Genomic DNA, 19759 nt, shown 5'->3' on the forward strand with positions numbered 1-19759 from the left:
GACTTTCTCCCAGTAGCGATAAGAGTGTAGTAGAGATGTTTGACCCGACCAAGGGTGCGGCCGGTGCGACCACCGCCGAGCGGCCGAAACCGACCCAAACCGACCACCAGGTGGACAGTGCGATGGATAAGCATCTCAAGAACCTCAATCTCGACAGTCTGATACAGACGGACATAGTAGAGTACATGGAGAATCTGAAGGAGCAGCACTACGAACGGGAACAGACCGGGCTGCCGACCACCGGCAGCCTGGCGCCGTCCCAGCCCGGCAGCGTTACGCCGGCCGTCGGTGCCTCCCCACTGCCGACACGGGCACGGTCGCCGGCGACCCCACACGACACTACCCACACCACCACACACCAGACGCAACCGACTGCGACCGCCTCCCATCCAACGTCCCCTCCCCAGATCGCTTACTCCTCCACCACTCCCAAAGCCCAAGCTGAAGAGCCGAACCAGTGCTTGAAATCGTCCACCGATTCCAGTGACTCCGCCGTGGCGCCACCGCCCGAGATGTCGTCCAGTTCCGGTTCGGGCAAGAGCGATGACAGCTGCTCGGAGCGGACGGGCGAGAAAGCGTCCGGCAAGGAGCGGCTCAGCTCGTCCGAGGGTGACGGGGGCTCACAGGGCGACCAGCGCTACCACACGCTCAGCGCATCGTCGGCCAACTCGTCGCCCGACGGTACGCTCAGCCCGAAGCCGGAGAAGACAAAGTCACCGAAGCGCATGAAGTCGGTCGAGCGTGAAAAGAGCCCGATTCGCATCATCAAGATCAAGTCGCCGCGGAACAGCATCGACATCGAGCGGCACGTGCGCATCGAGAAGAGCCCCGACCGGGCCCGGCGTGCATCGAGCCCGAGTGCGGCTGCTGGTGCTGGTGCGACTGCTACAACCTCCAACAAAAAGCCCCCCGAAGGTGGCATTCTGAAGAAGAAGCAACCGAACGGAGGCGGTGTCGTGGGAGGCATTCTGAAGCGCTCCGTGAGCCCCTCCGTCGGGAGCAAACCGTCCGAAAGTTCGGACAGCACGGCGTCCAAAACGGACGCCAATCTGTCGTCCGACTACGAGCAGTATCAAACGGCCACGGGCAATCGGTGCTATCTATCGCTGTCGAGCGAGTATCTTGGCGTGGAGAAGGACTACCCACATATCTACCAGAATGCGACGCGCGACGAGAAGGTACGACGGGCGAAGCGGAGCGCCTCGGTCGGTAGCACCGAACGGATGCGCTCGGTCGAAGGGTACGAGTCATCGTGTGGCTACTCCCCGAACACCAGCTTCGATGCGTCCTCGGTCGAGGGCAGCAAAAAGCGATACAGCATCTCGTCCGAGCGGTCCACCGGGGAGTACCGCAAGCAGGGCTCGTACAGCCGCTCCAGCTCCCCTCTCAACGTGTACAGTCGCGATGTGTCCCCGAACCGTTGCTACGCGCGTGGTCTTTCCCCACAAACTTCCCTGACGCGCGGTCTATCCCTTTCGCCCCAGTCCTCGTTCAAAGGCATCTCGCCGCAGAGTTCGTTCAGTCGTGGTCCCTCCCCGCAGCGCGGTTACAACAGTCGTGGCCCTTCGCCGCAACGCTCCTCCGGACACGCCAGCCGCGGTGCTTCTCCGATGCGTGTCGGTGGTGCGTACTACCGCGGTAGTACCTCCCCCCACAGCTACGGAAGAGGTTTATCCCCGCAGCAAAGCTACAGTAGCCGTGGGCCGTCCCCAACTCGCAACAACTACCCGCGGGGGCTATCCCCACAACGGCGCGGTAGTCGCCACTACTCACCCCCGAAAGAGCACCACTCCTCGCGTGGCCCAGTGTCGCCGCAGCGCTTCTACAGCCGGGTACCGTCGCCCGAGCGGCACTACGAGCGAGCCCGTGGCCCACTGCCCCTTCCGAAGAGCCACAGCCGCGGTGCATCGCCCCAGCGCACGTACCGCCTTACCTCGTCCCGGTCGATCGACAGCTCCTCGTTTCTGGATTACGATCAAAATCCGAACCTGCACTACGCCCGCATCGAGCACGATCGGCGCGCCTACCAGCAGCAGCACCAGCAGCAGCTCCAGCAGCAACACCAGCACCATCTGCAGCAGCAGCAACAGCAATACGCTTCCCAGTCGACGCACGCTTCTTGTATGGAGTGCATCATGCAGGACAACATGAAGCCTCCATAGCAAAAAGCCCGCGCACGGCAGAGCCGTGCGCGGAAGAAGTCGTCCCGGGCCCGACTATACCATCAGGCCAGCTTCGACAAGTCGCCGTCGTTCGATCACGACGAGATACACGTTTAAGCTTGCATCCGTTTTATTTTACGTTCGATTTTGCTTTCAAACAAACACACTGCACGAACTGTATGAGTCTGCAAGAGAGTATGATGGCTCTTCCCAACATACCAGACACAACCAAAAGAAATATAGACCCGGAATACTACAATGCACAGCAACAGCTGGTTTTCCACCACACATCCAAGCATAATCGTATCCCTTTCCTCCGTCAGATGGCTTTGTAGCAGTAAAATCAAAACTAAACTTAATCAAAAATAGTAAATCAAACCGCACAAATAAGTGAGGAAGAGAAAGAGAACAGTACAGCAGCGCTCCGGCGCGCCACCTAGCGTCAAATCAAACAACTACAGATTGAAGATAGTTAGTGTACGCGCAGTAAGCCCAATATAATATACTCATCCTACAACCGTGCGGACAAAAGAAGACAGGTGTTGAACAAGGTGCTAATGTCCGTACGGTGTCATCAACACGACACCTAGACAGCTTGGTGTGTAAACAACTTATAATCAAAGCAGTAGTTCACCCCAAACTGCTGTCGCAACGAAATCAAATCATCCCCTACTTCACCACCACAACATCGCAAAAGACCTGCTGGAACGTCACTGGTATCGGTGTCATTTCAACGCGCCTATCACGCTTCAGTGTTTGGGTTCGGTACACGATACGGTTTGTTTTGTTTGGGGACACAACCTGATCCGAGGACCGGAGCGGAAGCATCGAGTCATTCAAATTTGTTTCAAAAGTGACACTAATTTCGACACTACCGTACCAGCGCCGTGCCGTTTCAACCTGGGCAGAGGGTTGACCCTTTCCAAGGGTTGTGTGGACTAGTCACTAGTTAGGGTTGCGAAGCTAGATCTCCCCCGTCGATTGGGTTAAATATTCAAATTTGCAACAAGTAAACCAGCGCCGCGCGTACTAGCGTGACGGTGGACAATCTGGTTTTGCCTCCTTCCTACCTCCATCCCTCGCACTAAACTAACGTCTCAGGCACCGGGCACAACATTCACGGTACACGCCCAAGCCCCGTCCTGCACTATGCAAGACCTCATCTCCCCTCCTTCGGTGCGGGTAATATGGTTGCGAAATTGAATTACCGGCAAAACCGCACAGTTTGCCCTTCAGCCAGAGCTGCTTGCTTCCGAAGCGTGGATGGTGGTGACGTGAGAAAATTGAATGACCACGGAAACGAAACTTTGCAACCCGCTCCCATCCCCACCCCGTAACTGGTTCAGGAATTCAATTACGAAACTGCAACGCAAACCGCAGTCGCCCCAATCGACCGACGTGTCAACGTGGATTGGCTCTTGGCTTCTGCTCGCCTCGGTGTGGCCCCATTCATTTCCCTACCCTAGCTATCCCTTTTCTTGTACCTTGTCCACAAACACTCGGGACGACCCTCACAACACTAAACTGTTCGGTTCGAGATGATCCAGTAGGGGGTTTTTAATGTGTTCCCATATATACCGAACCAAACAAACACACACAAGGACGCATAGGTGAAGGTAGTAGCATTGCTACAGGTTACACATCAAACAGCTATACGTATACCCCGTACAACAAAAATATTCAAACAATATCTCTATGCATATATTACACACTATATAATCGCAACAACAACAGCCAAACAACAACCAAAATAAATACAATGGCGCAGCCCGTGTTAATCAAACAAGAAAAGCAAAACAACAACCGAATATACTAATAATAATCCAGTACTACACAGCTACATACACAGCACCCATATATACCCATTTATACACATATAAAGCAATTATACACCAAACATCCTTACCGTAGCGGGACAGTTCCCTAACTTTCTACTGAGATGGATTAGAGCAATAGTGGTATGGTACCCGTACCCCGTACCGCGTGTCTGTTAGAGCCAAACTGTTAGCAAAAACAAAAACAATATTCGTACTAATATATACATACATACATACCATATATACCAAAGTAACAATTGTAATACAGGTGAGTTTATACAACAAACAACAGATAGTCAAAGCGACGACGCGTACGCGACGCAACTATAGCCCCCCTCCAACTAGCATGTTAACGTAGCGAAGCGAAACTCGTAGCCCTTCGAGCAGATAGAACTACCAACTACAAGAAAAAAAAAACCTACAACAATAATAATAGTAAGTGCAGTTGTGTTGCACCAGAAGCAAATAGAGCAAATACAGCCCTTCCCCGTTTTCAACGACGAACCGTTCAAGTAAGCGAAAGGGAATTGAATTGCACACGCCACACGCAAGTTACCTCTCGTTTTGCTGAAGCGAGCTGAGGTGAGATGACAATTCAGCTACTACCTACTACCCATTTTTCAGTTCCACACACACATACACACACAAGGTACACGGCCCACGGGGTTCCTAAGTTTCCGCCCGTTGCGGGACCGAGTTGATCGAGCTCGATCGATGGAACAGGGTGCAGCGGACAGAAACCAAAGCAACAAACCGCTACCAACGCTACTCTGACGGTGTGCAGTGTGCATACACATACACATTATATTAACCAGCAATGGGGAGCGGGAAAAATGTTGTGATTTTGTGCCAATTATCTTGTAAGACCTTTCCGATTTCGGATTGATTACCGGTATTTAATATGATAAAAAAAGCGTAAAGAAAGAAGCGTAACACGATTTTAACACTAGCGAAAAGGTACGACTTAGTTTAGACGAATTTTTCCACTCCTCACCAGATGTGGCGCGGCAGTTTTCGTTAGCAGAACGTTAGTAAAAAAAAAAAAAGCGAGCGCCAACCTAACCGCGTTTACAGCGAGTCGAGTCGAGTAGACGTAACGGACGCGCGAACCCGCACGGTAGGGAATCGGATGGTTGTAGCAAAGGATTTGCCAAATGTAACACTTTATCGACAATCGGGTGGGTTGAGAATGCACGACAGTATCGTCTTAATGTGCTTTTGCGTTGTTCGTTGTTGTTCGACTGTTCAAGTGCCACAGAAGCGTAAGCTCGACAAAGCGTTACGGCTGTTACCTTCGGTTGTGGTAACGCACTGCGCTTGACACGTAACATGTGTTTTTATTATTACAAAAGTGTTTGTGTTTTCGGTTCGTGCCCAAGTGTATTAAGTACATCTCTTCCATCCATTCCGCTACGTTCGAGGTTTTGTTTTTAACGTCTAATTCTATCTCTATTTAAGGCGTAAGAGGCACAGGATACAGTGGTAAGGATCGATCGGTAACGTTTAAATGATAGTATACATAGGTAAGAGCAGCGAATCAACGTTTTATAACAACAAGAACAAAAACAACATTTAACCTTTTTACAAGCATTAAGAATTTGTAGCGTAATTTATAGATAGAGACACATTCCGGTTCGTTCGTTCAATACATTTTAATTACACGATTTTGAACGAGGAAAAGAAAAGTAAGAAAATCGATTCTTCGATCAGCTTCCTTATGCACAACCGCTATCGCCATGCCACAAGAAACGGCGATTGTCAGCGACATTTTACTCCAAAAATCAAAACCAAAAACCAAAAAGTAAAGCAACCCAATTCAGCACTGATCTTGTAACTTTCAACTCAAATGCTATAACTGTATATTGCACTGTTTAACGGATTATGAAAAACAAAACAAAAAGTCGAAAAAAAGCAGCAGCAAAGAACTCTTTAAAACAATTCAACTAATCTCACGAGGAATTCTATTTTTCTACAATGCATCTTTTTATCGCTTGCACGGTTTAGGAGAGGAGACGCGGACTAGATAGAGCCGGTAGGAGAGGAAAGCTAGCTAGAGATTTAATCGAATGGAACTATTACCCTTTAGCATTTGTTACGATTTCGATGTGTTGGTGGCATGAATGGACGCCGCCACAGCGGCAGACACTAGATCAGCTCACTAGGTGGAGAGGAAAGCGGGATTTAGTTAGAACAACGAGAGATTTTTCATATTATGCTGTTACACTGTTTTCTGCGCCTTTTTGGTCAACTATTACTGCACGCTGCAACTATTCACTAGGTCACGGCGAATGCGTTGTTTAGCGAATTTCTCCTTTCCCTCGGCAGCAGCAGGAGATGAGATACGGATGTGAGTCTTTTAACGGTAGAGTAAGCATGTACGAGGTGACGCCATTTTAACACTAACTCGATTTAGAACAACACAGAAACGCCACACAACACACTGTACCCGACGCTAGCGACATGACATGGGACTGAACTGTACGCGAACGACACCAGCCCTTAGACAAAACGACTGTAAGTGCTACTGTAGCTACTTGTGAGTTGCATGCACTGTAGCGTGTCCCCACGGACGCCCCAACCCTTGTAGAACCATTACAAAAAGCAGAGGAAATAGATAAAGGCGGGAGTGATCGCAGGTGTACAACAAAGATGCCGAAACCTAATGCCCAACAGCCTTACATGCAGACGGGTAGCGTGCTGCCTCTGAAACCGAACGACTGTTATTTGCCGACACGTAGCAACACCGACACCCAGCCCTCCCCCCACCGTAGGCCAGTAGTAGTGTGTCGTAGTGCGAATGCGTAGCCCTCCCCAGCCCTGGTGGCAATGTTGTTCAAAACCTTCCACTAACCACCAGCGATGCATATTAATCAAGGGGCTAGGGGTATAAATAAACTGAACTGTATGCGCGCTAATTTGCACGCGCTCTCAAGCAAAGTAAACGAGAAATGTAGCAAAGTTATAGGAGTAGAATTGCGAAGTAAAAGTGACCCCTGCTACCACAGAAAAGTACGACGGGTACTTGCACGAAAGTGTCCCGATGGTTAACACACCTACTTCAGCATCCCTGCCCGGCCCCGCTCCAACCGAATTGACTGTCCTGCCCCTGCATCCTGAATGTATATTCGAACGATCGGAAAGCTTTCCTGTTGATTCCTCCTGAAACTCCTTTCGTTTGCTAGTCTAGTGCAATTAGTTTATGACTTTTGTTATTTTTCTTGCTTTTTTATTTTTCTGGTTTTGGCATATTTTTGTTTTATTGATGCTCTTCTTGTCCTACTTACCGTTTATGTATCTGTGTGTACGTTGTTACCTCAAGCTTTTAAGACTAGTTGTGTACGTTGTGTACGTTCCTATTATACCAACGGCATAGAGACTGATGAGTCGCGCGACTTGCCTTAAAGTTCACTAAATAAAACAAGAAAAATAAGCCAACGCCATAGTTAGCTCAAACCCTTAGCGTATCTTATATATATATCAGTATTGTTAGCTAAAAACACTAACAACAATCTAGTAGTCCTACTCCCACCCTGTCGTGTAAAGAATCGTTAGCGTTAGCAGTACAACAGTATGTTTGATAAAGATTTGATGCAGTAAAAAAGTACTTCTTTTGCGATTATTTCACATTAAACCTGTATAGCAGTATAGATCACCAAACTCAAAACTTCCCCCATTCATCATGCGTGTGCGTGTGTACAAATACTCACCCACTGCGCTTAGCAAGCCACCAGCCAAGCCACACCAAGCATACGAGCTGAAGGTGAGCAATGGTTACTTCCCACTTGGCTTAGGCTCTTAGATTCTCGAACCTGTAGTTTGCAACCACGTCACTATCATTTCCTACCCTTTCTGTTTATTTGCGCTAGCTGCGCACGCGATCAGATACTTTCCATGGTTACAAGTATGCTTTGTTTGTTGTACGTTTGGTTTCGATTTGCGTATTCTACTAGCCACGTTTACTATATTTGTTTATTATACCCAAAATTTACATCTCATTTATCCCTCTCTTCTCGTCCGTGTTCTTTTCTATAGTACCATTCTTTTCCCTTTGCTTTCCAACAGTTTTAACTGCCTCTCATGAATCTCCTTTTTAACATTCTCCTGTTCCTAATGTTTCCCCCCTTTTTAGGTCTTAAGTTAAGTTAGCAAAAATTGGATACATTTAAATTAACCAACAACAACAAAAAATCTATATACTAAATTATACCAACACACAAACACCAAAAAAATACACACAGAAAAAAACGAAGCGAAAGCTACACCAAATTGATAATGATACTAAAACAATCAAACCATTCCCAAAAGAACAACAATAAAAATACAACCAATACTACAAACCAAAATCCAAACCAAAACCCCTCTTACTTATAAAACACCAACCATTCGAACAATGTCATTAAATCTGGCCATTTGTTTTTCTTTTTTAATTGTAGGATCCCCGGTGTGGAAGCCTAGAGACATGATTAGTTTAAGTGACGCCCCGTCGACATCGCGTAAAGATGAAAGTAAATAAGCTCGTTTTCTCGTTACACTCATCCTCGATCTTTTTGAAGCAAAGCAAAGAGCAAAAGGGAGGAAGTTACAAAAAAAAGTACATACACACGCCACACACACATGCAAACGCAAAAACCAAACCAAAATCCCTAAATTACCGATACCTCCCGTGACCCGAAACTCATTGGAATCACATCCCGTTCACAAGGCTTTTGGGGCGGTTGGTAGTTGGGTGGGCTAAAGGACGGCGAGACGAATACTAACACTCATGTTCCCGTAGCGGCACACAGCAACGAAGCAGCTCATGCATCCGTGCGGGAATGGTAGAGGGAGAGCGATAAAGAGGAAGTAAATATAGGTGTCCCACAATATGAAGGCAAATAATTGTAATGTAATCGGCACACCGGCCGATTAGAGCCGATTCGAGCAGTTGTTTGGAGAAAATAGCGCAATAGCTGTAAAAGGGGCTAGGGCGTAGAGGATAAAACCATCAGAGCGGAAGGTATTAAGGCCGGGCTACATTGACCGTACTCGCAGGAGTAATTTCGATTTTCACTAGCGCATCTGGTGGCGGCTGGTGGAAGCTTTTTTTGGTCGTCGGGGGAATGGTCGTGCCAGATCTCAAAATTAATTAGTTTTTTCGCCGTTTTTCGACACGAAAACGGCTGAAATACTTGCACAACATATTTATGTATCAATTACAAAGCTTTTCCAGTCCAGTTAAAGTAAAAAACATAGAAAAATTACGTATTTTCTGGAGCATCCCCAAATTGTTTGGCAAAATGCTTCGGTCAGCCGCCGCCAGATGCGCTAGTGAAAATCGAAATTACACTTGGGAGTACGATCAATGTAGCCCGGCCTTTACCATGTGTCTAGCCGCGTTGTGTGCACGTAGCCAATTTTCACGTTCAAGAACACACTCACGTACAAATGCACCCGTGTGTCGCAAAGGGCAGGGATGCAGTAACTCGTAGACCATTAGGGTTGGATGGTTATGGGCATTACAGGTTGACCTCGTGCCCTGAAATGGGCAGCAAACAACGAGACAAGCAGCTTGTCTTTGTGTTCCCGATTCGGAAGTATCTGGCGGAAGCTGCAGCGACGAGAAGCCCATGGTGTCGTCCCGAGATGCTCATTTTTCCTCCCTCTCCAGTGAACGGTATCTCTTATAGATATGACCGTTTTCATCGTAATCGAAATCATTTATACCCTGCCATATTAGACAGATAAAGACACACACACACACATCAGCACGTGTGATTGTATCCTAAATGGCACAGGATCGACTCTGACCTAAGCAGACTACTACCCACATGGCTACAGGTGTAGGAGGCAATATTTCCCTTAAAACAGAACAGGAAAGCTCCAAGGAAAGCTCCGATGAGGGAGTAATTAATGAAAGCGTGACACAATGTCGGCAGCCATTTGTTTGTTGATCACACGTAAACAAACCGATATATAGTGAGAGCGAGAAGGTTCAGCAGCAGTAGAAACGGAAGTAAAGTTTAAACGAAATCAACCAACAACAAAAAAAAAGAGAAACACAACCCGTAAAAGCATGTTTGTATTAGCGATAAAGGAAACGATAATGATCAACACGTTGATCGTAGATACATAGTGAATGAGAATTATCTTGCAAATTGCGATAGAAAAGTATTACTGTTTTCATTAACTCACGGCGCGGACGACCGGAACGACCGGAGACAAGGAAGGAAGGAAACGGGCTGAAGCAAGCCATTTAACACTGGACGGGAAGAGACGTAAACAAGCATACTTAAACGCGATCGATCGCGGTGAGCTTTTCTCGGAAAGCTAGACCTAGACCTACGGACGGACGTGCGACACACGGTGAAAGGTTAATGGGTATAGTAAGGGAAGACATCTTTTCGTGCGACAGACAGACACTCATAATGGCGCAGACACATGCAGTTGATAGTGCATGTGCTGCGCCTGGCGCGATCTTGCAAGAGGCGAAAGAGAGTACGGACAGACGGAGGGTAAAGATGTTTAGAGTTTGTTTTACATTTTTGATCATTTTTATCCTATAAAACCAATAGAATTTAAATATTAAATCTATATAATCGAGTGAAAGAAGATCGACTTTGACATTGCGTATTGAGAAGCTAGTACAGGCGGAAAGGTGGCTAGCAACGAAGGAAGAGCAAGAAAAGGGAGGCAAAGTAGTAACTAAGCGAATGAAGGACACCCCCTCCCACTATTTGCACACTCTTTCTTCCTTCTGCAGAAAATTGCAAACTCATCATTCCCCTGTTCCCTCCCCACTAGTAGGCAGTAAAGCAAATCAATCAATCTTAAAAGCAACACTTACACTAAATGCTCCGTTTCGTGTGCGTGAGACAAACCCCAGTAGCGAGATGTGTTTTACCCTAGCGTGTGTGTTTACATTTTCCGTTTTCCTGGATCGGAATCGCAAACGAGCAGCGGGATCCTACCTCCATCAGTTCGGATGGACCGTCAGCCCTCCTGCCCCACCCGTCGTTTCAGTACAGCTGCTCGGTTTTATCTGCCGATCTGCATCGGTCGATCGGTCAGAGACACTTACACTAACGAACTGATCGTACTATACCTTGAAAATAGAAAAAAATGATATAAAACTAAAGAGAAAGATAAAACCAAACAGCAGCTCACGGCACGGTCACTAACGATGCGAGAGCGTGTGAGCGACACTCGGAGCAGAGCAGTGAAGACGTAGCGCGTATGAGTGGGCATAAAAAGGATATAAAAGCCTTGTGCACTCATACAACACACTCAGACACTCATACATGCATTAAAAAAAACAACAACCTACATTTACGATGGAAAAGGGAATTGAATTTTATAACAAACAAAAAGAAATAAAAAAAAGTAAGCCAAATTAACAGATAGCAAAGAATTATATACACTCACCGTACACAGACACAGACAGAACACATACACTTAATACAAGTGAACTAGGAAGCCAGCTCGTACGAAATTCAAAACGGCAAGCAGATCGATCCGATGCGCAAAGCGAAAACTAACACTCAATTAACCATTGCACAATAAATTAAAGAGCAAAACAACGGCAACAAGCAACAACACAATACAAAACAATATAACAAGGAAAATCTATACAAAATTACTAAAACACTATTGAAACTACTAAATACTAATGATTATTATGATTACCACACACAAGCCCAAAATCACGAAAGCGCGTCACACACACATGAACACGCAGAGAGAGAGAGAGGGAGGAAAAAAACACACACTCACACACTCAAAGTGTAGAAGCAAACACGATAACAAAACAAACACGCTGATAAATAGCGCAATGCAATTTGGCTACTTTGATTTAAAATTATGCTATTTATCAATTTTACTTGTTAACGTCTGAATTGTTGAACCTTTTCTTTCATTTCATTTCCTTTTCTTCTCATATTTTCTTTACTTTGCTTCATAATGTAAACTTTATTGTTTGTTTAATGTTTTTTTAAATATAAAAACTGCTTTCTTTTGTCTTTCTCTTGTTTTAATAAGAATGTTTTTTTATTATTCCTTTTTATTGCACCACAAGTAATCGAATAATGCAAATAAAAAAAAGATACAAAACACAAACAAAAACACACTCTACAATTAAGATATTTGCAAAACTACACATACTTAGAACAATGCAACACAAAACGTTGACAGTTTATAGAAATATATTAGTTAAATAAACAGGAGAAGCCAGACCAGGCAGTCAGTGCAGACGGAAAAAAACCCCAAATATGCAAGCTACCCAGCAAACAGTCGGTTCGTTGTTGTGCATTCCAAGCAAGTATGCCAGATATCCGCACTACTTGGCATTAGGATTTTAATACTACACCACACCCACACGACGTTTCGTATCGATCATCATCTGTATCTGCGCGAGAAAGACAGAGTGCAAAAGGCACGAAGCGTTGAAGCAGCACATCGGCAATCGATTAGGTTTGTTGTTCAAGGTGTGTTCATTTTGATAGAGTTTGTATTGATTGTGTTGGGAGCCTTATAAAGAGAGAATGATCGATCAAACACACAGCGATCCAAGGACTGCCTCATAGCAGCTTAGTGAGCACCCAGGGGCAGAGAAAATCAATGAACTGGAGTGAAGTAAAATAGCACTTCCACATTCTGTTCCAAAGCAGGAACGAGTGCGAGCTGCCAATTTATTCTTTACTATCGTCTGTATCGGTTATCTCCTACTCATTACTACACATACACACAAAATAAACAGAACGACATAAAGGCAAACACTCCAAACAAACGAACCACAGATCTTACCACTTAAAACCTTGTGCCAATTATTAATAAGATTTACTAGCGATTGATACACGGAATGTACGAAGCTGGTGGTACATCCCCCCCTCCCGTCGTGCATGATGGAAACACCCCGTTTTTTTTGCTAAACAGGGCCAATGGGTGCAGACTAAAAAAAAGTAGAAATCAACACACATACACCAAACAATTAGACACTCAACCTTACACACACACACACACACACACCTTCACATGCAAAACGAATTTCTTACAAAGGCAGAATCGAACAGCTAAGATTGAGAGAAATGCGAATACCAAAACAAGTGAGTGAAATCCGCAAAACGTTCTTTGTATACTTCCCATTTTTCTGTCCGTACTTTTGTTGACGACATAAGCGTTGATATACTAGAGAGAAAGAAGAAAAGAATAAAATGAAAACATTCACACTCACACGCACCCAAACAAACAAAAAACACAAAACTAACTAAATACTCATTTTACCCGCAAAACTAACTTTAAGCGCCGGACTACCGGCACCCTAGCAAACACAATCCTCGAAACGCAATGCGAGAAATGAAGATGCGAACGAGGAAAAGGTATGCGAGAAAAAAAAACAAGCAAGCAGAGAATAAAGTCTAGTTAGTCAGAGCTGAAACAAGCGGAAGCCGGAGGCGAAGGAAAAACTCAAAATGAAAGGAAAAAAGAGATAAAACACAAGTGTCGAAAGCTAGCAATGAGAAGGTAAATCCCACAATACAGTGAAAAGCTAAAACGGTAAAACGGCGAAGAAAGAGAGAGAGAGACAGAGCGAGAAAAAGCATAAAGGTAGGAAACGTAGCATTGTAAAAGCACCATCAATGGTTGCGCTCACGTGAACGAGTTTCCTGACTTTCTTGAGTTGGATTTTGTACTCCTTTGGAAATGTCTAAGTATTCAATAAAGATAATGTAAACTCACACACACACACAAACGTACACAACCACACAGTTACACGTTAGAACAACGCAAATTGATACACAAATACACACAGAAATAATGATACACACACACACACTTAAACAATAACTACACCCATGAATGAAAATGGCAAATGCTGCCAACGCAAAATGGGTTAAACGAAATAGATAACAAAGAAGTAAGCAAACAGAAAAGCAAACAAGCAAACAAACAAGAATGCAAACCAAACATGCAGCATTATGGAAAAATACACCCACAAACACACACTCAAAACAAAAACCAACAACAACAAAAACCAATGTTCTGAAGTCGTTAAGAATACGTGTGGTTTTGGTGTGTTATTTGTTTGGGAAAGAAAATGACTCGGTTAAAAAGGTAAGTGCAAGTAGTGTTGGTTTTCTTTCGTTTTTTCTTCCATGCAAGCGTTACTATGCGTTACTATGTAAGTTCAACCTCGTTGAGTCACCGGTAAGCAGGTAGTTATGGAATTTGTTTTCTTGTTCGACTCTACGAACAGCACAATTACAATTATGAGGTCATACTCAGCCGACGACAATCTAATAATTGACGACTATCATTTTGTACGTGAGGTTCCCACACATTGCTGTATGAAACTAGCGTGCGCCAGACTTCAACAGTGTGACGCGCCTGTCGGCAGTTTCAGCAAGTGAGACCACGCGAGCGAGCAACAAACGCAAACTATGCGCATTGGCTTTGGTTTGTTGTTGCTATGGTAGCATATCTGTTTACAATAACAATCCCATTTGAGTAGGGTCGCAATTTTAAAACATAACGACTTTTGTTTTTAAACAACAGCTTATTGCACAGTAAAGTCTCACTCGAGCAACTCGAAATGCACTCGCAGAACCTCGTGCACACCTAAAACTTAGAGTGAGCTCGAGCTTAGACGCTAAACTAGCACTAAAGCCTCTTATAAGACAATCTACAATTAACAACATATTCGTTCGTTTGGCACTATGTGTGAGAAAATGGTACAACCTATTTCCACAGCTTTTGTGCCTTGCCAACTCTCTGCATCGAATTTACCGTTAGACATGCCTTTTTCAGTGACTGGCGTGTATAAAAGTCACAAAGTGTGTTTGCGATCGTAGCTATTTTGTTTTAGCCTTCTTTTAGAATCCAAATCCAAATGAAATCTGTACAAGCCTTTTTACTACTCACCCTGCTGGCGGTAGCAGTGACGGGCGACGACGATCTCGGTAATTGTTTATTTAAACTCATTAAACTCATTTAAATCTGCAGAATAAACATTGCTACACCATATCCGCTGTTTAACAGATACAAAGTGCGGGGAAAATGAGGTGTGGGACGATTGCGCAAGTTCTTGTCAGGATATATGTTTTGAGCCACCGGCCGAACATTGCGATAAAAAGTGCAATATTGGTTGTTTCTGTGAGAAAGGATACGTTCGCGAATATTTGGATGGCGGTAAATGCGTTCGCCCTGACACCTGTGAGTCTAGGCTAACTGGAAGAACCAGTTTTCCCCGCTAAAATAATTTGTTAATAAAATAAAACAGTACATTCTATGTATGGTATTTGCTTTTATTTTTTAAATTTCAATTTTATAATTCAAAAATTCAATCGCCGTTGATCGCATTGGCAGTAATCTAAACTAAATATTACACGACGATTTGTTTCTCTTCGTGTGTAACAAATATCGCTTATTTATGTCCAGTTCCGCTTTAATCACCACTTGTCAGCTTCTGGTACGTATAAAAATCACAAAGTGTGTTACGTTTGTAGCTATTCAGTTGTGACTTGCTTTACACGATCAAATCCAAATGAAATCTGTCTCAGCCGTCTTACTACTTACCTTTTTGGCGGTAGCAGTGATGGCGGACGATGCCGGTAAGTTTGTGTAACAATGTAATTTACACACGCTCCTCTTTTGAATCTGCAGGCTAATCATTGCTACGCTGTCTTGCCTATTTAACAGATCAAAAGTGCGGTACCAATCAGGTCTGGCAGGAATGCGGACCCGGATGTCCGCGATACTGTTTTGAACTAGACGATCAAGCGTGTAATTCTGCTTGCAAGGCTGGTTGTTTCTGTAATGAAGGATACGTTCGTCTTAATAAGGATGGTGGGGACTGCGTTCGAACTGAGTTGTGTGCATTTAGTTGCAGGGACGATCCTCCCGTCGCTTAACTTTTTTAACGACCACATCCGTCCTTTGCGGGCCCAATGCAACTGTATTATAAACCAGCGATCAGCGAGACCCAGATTAAACTATTTCCAGTTTTGTTATGTTTATTCTCGTTGCTTACACTCGAAATCGAATATCACATTGGTCACATCTTATCAACTTCACGTTGCTATAAATGTCCGTGTTAAATGGACGCGATTTAAAACTGGGAATTGAACATGACTGTTTTCTTTGAATTCTAATAATCACTGGCAAGCCCGTTTAACCTGTTTTAATAGGGTCCGAGTGCTGGCATCCCAATAAACACTGGGGCGATTGTGCCTATTCATGTCAGCCTTATTGCTTCGAACCAAAGTAGAACCACTTTGTAGATTTCCGTATTAATTGCATCTGTGGAGAAGAATACGATCGTGAATATAAAGATGATGAAAAATGCATTCTACCTGAACACTGTATATTTACCTTCAGATCCGAAATCGGAAATCTCCTTGCTTGATTGTCTTATTATAAAACACAAGAACCAAAAACGGAAATAAATTGTTTAAAAAAAATGAAAACATTTTGCAGTCTCGTTGAGTTTGTTTTGTAAAAATGATCTTGATTGATTAATTCTCTTTTTACTTACTACTGATGGTGATACACTAAAAAAAGAAGAAAAAAATATTTCAATGATAATGCATTACAGGTTTCTATTTTAAAACTATTGCTCAAAATGAAATGAAGATTCAATAATTCTCGACATGTTTATTTTTTCCGAATTCAAAATGAGTTTCGCACAAGATGTATGTGTTTGTTCGACGAAGTTGAAAAGAAGGTTAATATGGGTTAACATACTCAAATGACCACCTCTTACATACATTGGAAATGCTCCGATGGTTGATTACATTGAATTAACTATTAACATTTGCTTGTGTATTAAATTGCCCATCCGATTGATTACACGCAGTTTCCATCGTAATCCACCCTATCAACGATTGGACGATGTATAAAACTCCCGCATTTTAATCCATCCACCTTACTGTGTACTCTTTGTTCAGTATGATGAACAAGCTCTCGATGAAGTCTGTGCTAGTAACATTACTCCTCGGTCTACTGGTGGTAGTAGATGCTGCCAACAATACGGAAGGTACGTTTTTAGCACACATTCCCGTTGACGTTTCCACACTCACCATCACGCTTCATCCTTGTAACCGTTTGTCAAACAGCTACGGATTGTGGACCCCATGGAAGATGGTCAGACTGTGCTGCATTGTGTCAACCTTACTGCTTTTCACCACCTCGACCGTCGCCCTGTACATTGCCGTGCCAGGCAGGATGCGAATGTGACGAAGGATACGTTCGTAAACAAAACTTTTATGGACCATGCATTACCGAAGACGAATGTCTTTATGGACCTTAAACTCGCTTCACTCTTAATGTTTATAGAGTAGTGTATTAAATAAGAAAAAGCATGAATGAAAATATATAAAATATGAGTTTTCATCATCAATCATATAGCATTATTGATACAATGGCAGGGCTCATGCATTTTGCTACCAGATATGTACAAATGTTTAACAGACAAACCCACACAACGTACTGTATATGTAATGAAAAATGTATATTAAAAGCACTTCCTAACCCTTGAGCATTTTAAACGCATCACCACCGTCGAACCTTATTGCTTTTCATCCCCTCTGTCCTCGCTTTGTACATAGTTATAATCGTATAACATCTAATTAAACGTTCAATTCAAACAAAGCAAAAATAAACCAAAAGTATGCGTTGCTCATGATGACACCTGCCATGCTTCTCTTTAGAAGATTGACTCATTGCATTCATTAATCTACAATTTTCTATCGTATTGGTCGAATTGATTTCGCCCTGTAGCTTTTACTCGAATCCATACACGAGTTTGTTGATTTATTCCGCTACAAAGAGCTAGTAGAGTATATGTGTTTGCAGTTGCTGTTGAAATTTGTTCAATCTCCCTGATTGAACAGCGGAGGTGATGATCAAGATTCCATGTAAGAATGGGAATACAGGTTAACGGGATAGCGGATGAGTGTCGTGAGGTTCGTTAAAATGCGTGAGAAGAATCATTTTATCTGACTCTATAGTACCTTCAATACCTCACCACAGCTATGAAAACGTTTCAACTGCACCTAGTCATGATTACAGCAACAGAATCCAAAAAAAAATAAGAATTTAGTGATTTTGGAGGATGCTTCTGCACGTTTCAATCCGTACTGAACTTTAACAAAAAGTGAGTGTCTCCCCTGACAAGTTCATCGATTCGAAAGGAGTAATTCATCATCCCAACCCAGTCCATTCGTTGCCTTCAAAGTATGGCAAACAAAGCCGATCGTATCGGACTCGATGGTACAACGATTCGTCGCTATAAAAGTACAGTTTCACGGCGCAAGGTGCACACAATGTTCACTCTTATGCTATGACTCAAGCACACATGCTCCCGATGCTGGTGACGCAAGTTCTTTTGCTTCTCACACTGCTGGCAGTCGCCGTTGTGGCCGATAATGAAGGTAGTTTTTTTTCTTTTTGTTTTTCGAGCATGAACAAGGTCTTCTTTAAATTCTCCATTCTTATCATCGCTGCTACCTTGTCACAGACCACCTTTTTAACCTTGGATTGCTATAAATGTTAAACAAGAAAGAAGATATTATTAGGGAAAAATTTCTTGCCAATAAAAAATCATCTGATGCTATAAAATTATTGTAGCTGGTTGTTAAACATCCGAACTTTTGTTTAATTTAAAAAACTGCTTTTAACATGCATTCGCGTATAGTCAGACGCCTGCTACGGGGAGAACTATCCAGATCACTTTCAACCTTCCTGATTGGAACAGAAAAAAAGCATTTGAGGATATTCAGGACATTTAGGCACAAAAGAGCGTACATAGATACAAAACTATCATTAATGAAATGCCTACACCTGCACAAAATTTACCACGGCATACATTAGCAATTAAAATCAATAAAAATGTAAATAAAAACGCATAACAGTATCATGCCTTTCGTTACACTTCTCGAAACTGCAATGGCAAATCGAATGTTGTATAAACTGCCGCTCGTCTATATAAAAATCGGATACTCGTTGCTATAAGGCACAATACAGTAAATGCTTCTAAATACCAACGTGCATCTTCACAATGAAGTCCGTACAGCTTTGTTTGTTTGTCACCTTATTAGTGGTGGTTGCAGTGATGGCCGACGATGAAGGTAAGTAGTTCCCGTACATCGCTTCAAAAAGCTTCCATCGTTCCCTACGCGACATTACAAATTGTCGTCCTTTGTAACAGATTTTGGCTGTTCTGCCAATGAATATTGGCATGAGTGCGGTGTCGGATGTCAGCCGCACTGTTATGGCCCACTGCTTCCTCCGTGCGATGAACCGTGTAAAGCCGGCTGCATCTGCAAACCCTGGCACGTTCGTGAAAGCAAAGAGGGTGGAGAGTGCATCAAACATGAGGATTGTAAAGAAGAAGGCTTTCTGTTGAACAAGTAATAAATCAAACCAATTGTATTAATTGTAAGTGATTTAGAGTTTCTAGATGTTGTATAATTATATAATTACTTATAAAATAAGTTGAGATGTAAATGAAATTTTAAGACGTCAAAGATTCTCAAAACAAAATAAACACTTGTTGAACAAATGTTATTTCTTCCCATTAAAATCCTTCTTTAGAGTTTTGTCTGTATTTCACGTAGGTATTTCTTTACAGTTCAATGACACAAAATTATATCGGTAGACATCATCCAAACATCAACTGGATGAACTGTTAACACATAATTAAGCTGTTTTATATTGAGGATGAAGTTAAGATAGACGATAGCACAAAACTAGCGAACGTCTAACAACTGTTTCTAGATGCCCAAGATGGCATTATAGACTGCAAAGCAG

The 19759-nt window shown here is 43.5% G+C and overlaps 5 protein-coding genes and 1 long non-coding RNA gene across 14 annotated transcripts in view; 5 read left to right on the forward strand and 1 right to left on the reverse strand.

Annotated features, from left to right (window-relative positions):
* On the forward strand, positions 1-8216 carry LOC120898096 (serine/arginine repetitive matrix protein 1-like). Its single transcript, XM_040303455.1, has one exon. The coding sequence runs from the start codon at positions 36-38 to the stop codon at positions 2160-2162; it is 2127 nt and encodes a 708-aa protein (XP_040159389.1). The 5' UTR covers positions 1-35; the 3' UTR covers positions 2163-8216.
* The window catches only part of LOC120898095, a 94293-nt gene extending 85315 nt beyond the window's left edge, over positions 1-8978 (forward strand). For all 8 annotated transcript variants that reach the window (XM_040303448.1, XM_040303446.1, XM_040303453.1 and 5 more), the window contains exon 30: positions 8413-8978. In XM_040303448.1, the coding sequence (XP_040159382.1) occupies positions 8413-8492 (80 nt within the window). In that variant the 3' untranslated portion in view covers positions 8493-8978. The remainder of the gene's footprint in view (positions 1-8412) is intronic.
* A 5564-nt stretch (positions 8979-14542) lies between these two features.
* On the forward strand, positions 14543-16370 carry LOC120908867 (cysteine-rich venom protein 6-like). Its single transcript, XM_040320317.1, has 3 exons — positions 14543-14910; positions 14990-15163; positions 16231-16370. The coding sequence occupies exons 1-3, from the start codon at positions 14841-14843 to the stop codon at positions 16353-16355; spliced, it is 369 nt and encodes a 122-aa protein (XP_040176251.1). The 5' UTR covers positions 14543-14840; the 3' UTR covers positions 16356-16370.
* On the reverse strand, positions 15235-16788 carry LOC120908868. Of its 2 annotated transcripts, XR_005741189.1 has the most exons (3): positions 16485-16788; positions 16322-16359; positions 15235-16249 (listed from the first exon to the last, which is right to left on the reverse strand). It is a non-coding gene; the product is annotated as an uncharacterized LOC120908868 (long non-coding RNA). The 2 variants fall into 2 exon arrangements; XR_005741188.1 differs by lacking the exon at positions 16485-16788 and having other exon boundaries at positions 16322-16462.
* Positions 16789-16854: 66 nt separating this feature from the next.
* LOC120908861 (chymotrypsin inhibitor-like) lies at positions 16855-17353 on the forward strand. The gene is made up of 2 exons (XM_040320310.1): positions 16855-16985; positions 17065-17353. The coding sequence occupies exons 1-2, from the start codon at positions 16898-16900 to the stop codon at positions 17256-17258; spliced, it is 282 nt and encodes a 93-aa protein (XP_040176244.1). The 5' UTR covers positions 16855-16897; the 3' UTR covers positions 17259-17353.
* Positions 17354-18947: 1594 nt separating this feature from the next.
* Positions 18948-19399, forward strand: LOC120908863 (cysteine-rich venom protein 6-like). Its single transcript, XM_040320311.1, has 2 exons — positions 18948-19077; positions 19158-19399. Exons 1-2 carry the CDS (start codon positions 19008-19010, stop codon positions 19361-19363), a joined length of 276 nt encoding a protein of 91 aa, XP_040176245.1. The 5' UTR covers positions 18948-19007; the 3' UTR covers positions 19364-19399.
* The last annotated feature ends 360 nt before the right edge of the window (positions 19400-19759 follow it).

This window comes from Anopheles arabiensis, chromosome 2 (genome assembly GCF_016920715.1).
Source record: "Anopheles arabiensis isolate DONGOLA chromosome 2, AaraD3, whole genome shotgun sequence".
Taxonomy (NCBI): Eukaryota; Metazoa; Arthropoda; class Insecta; order Diptera; family Culicidae; genus Anopheles; species Anopheles arabiensis.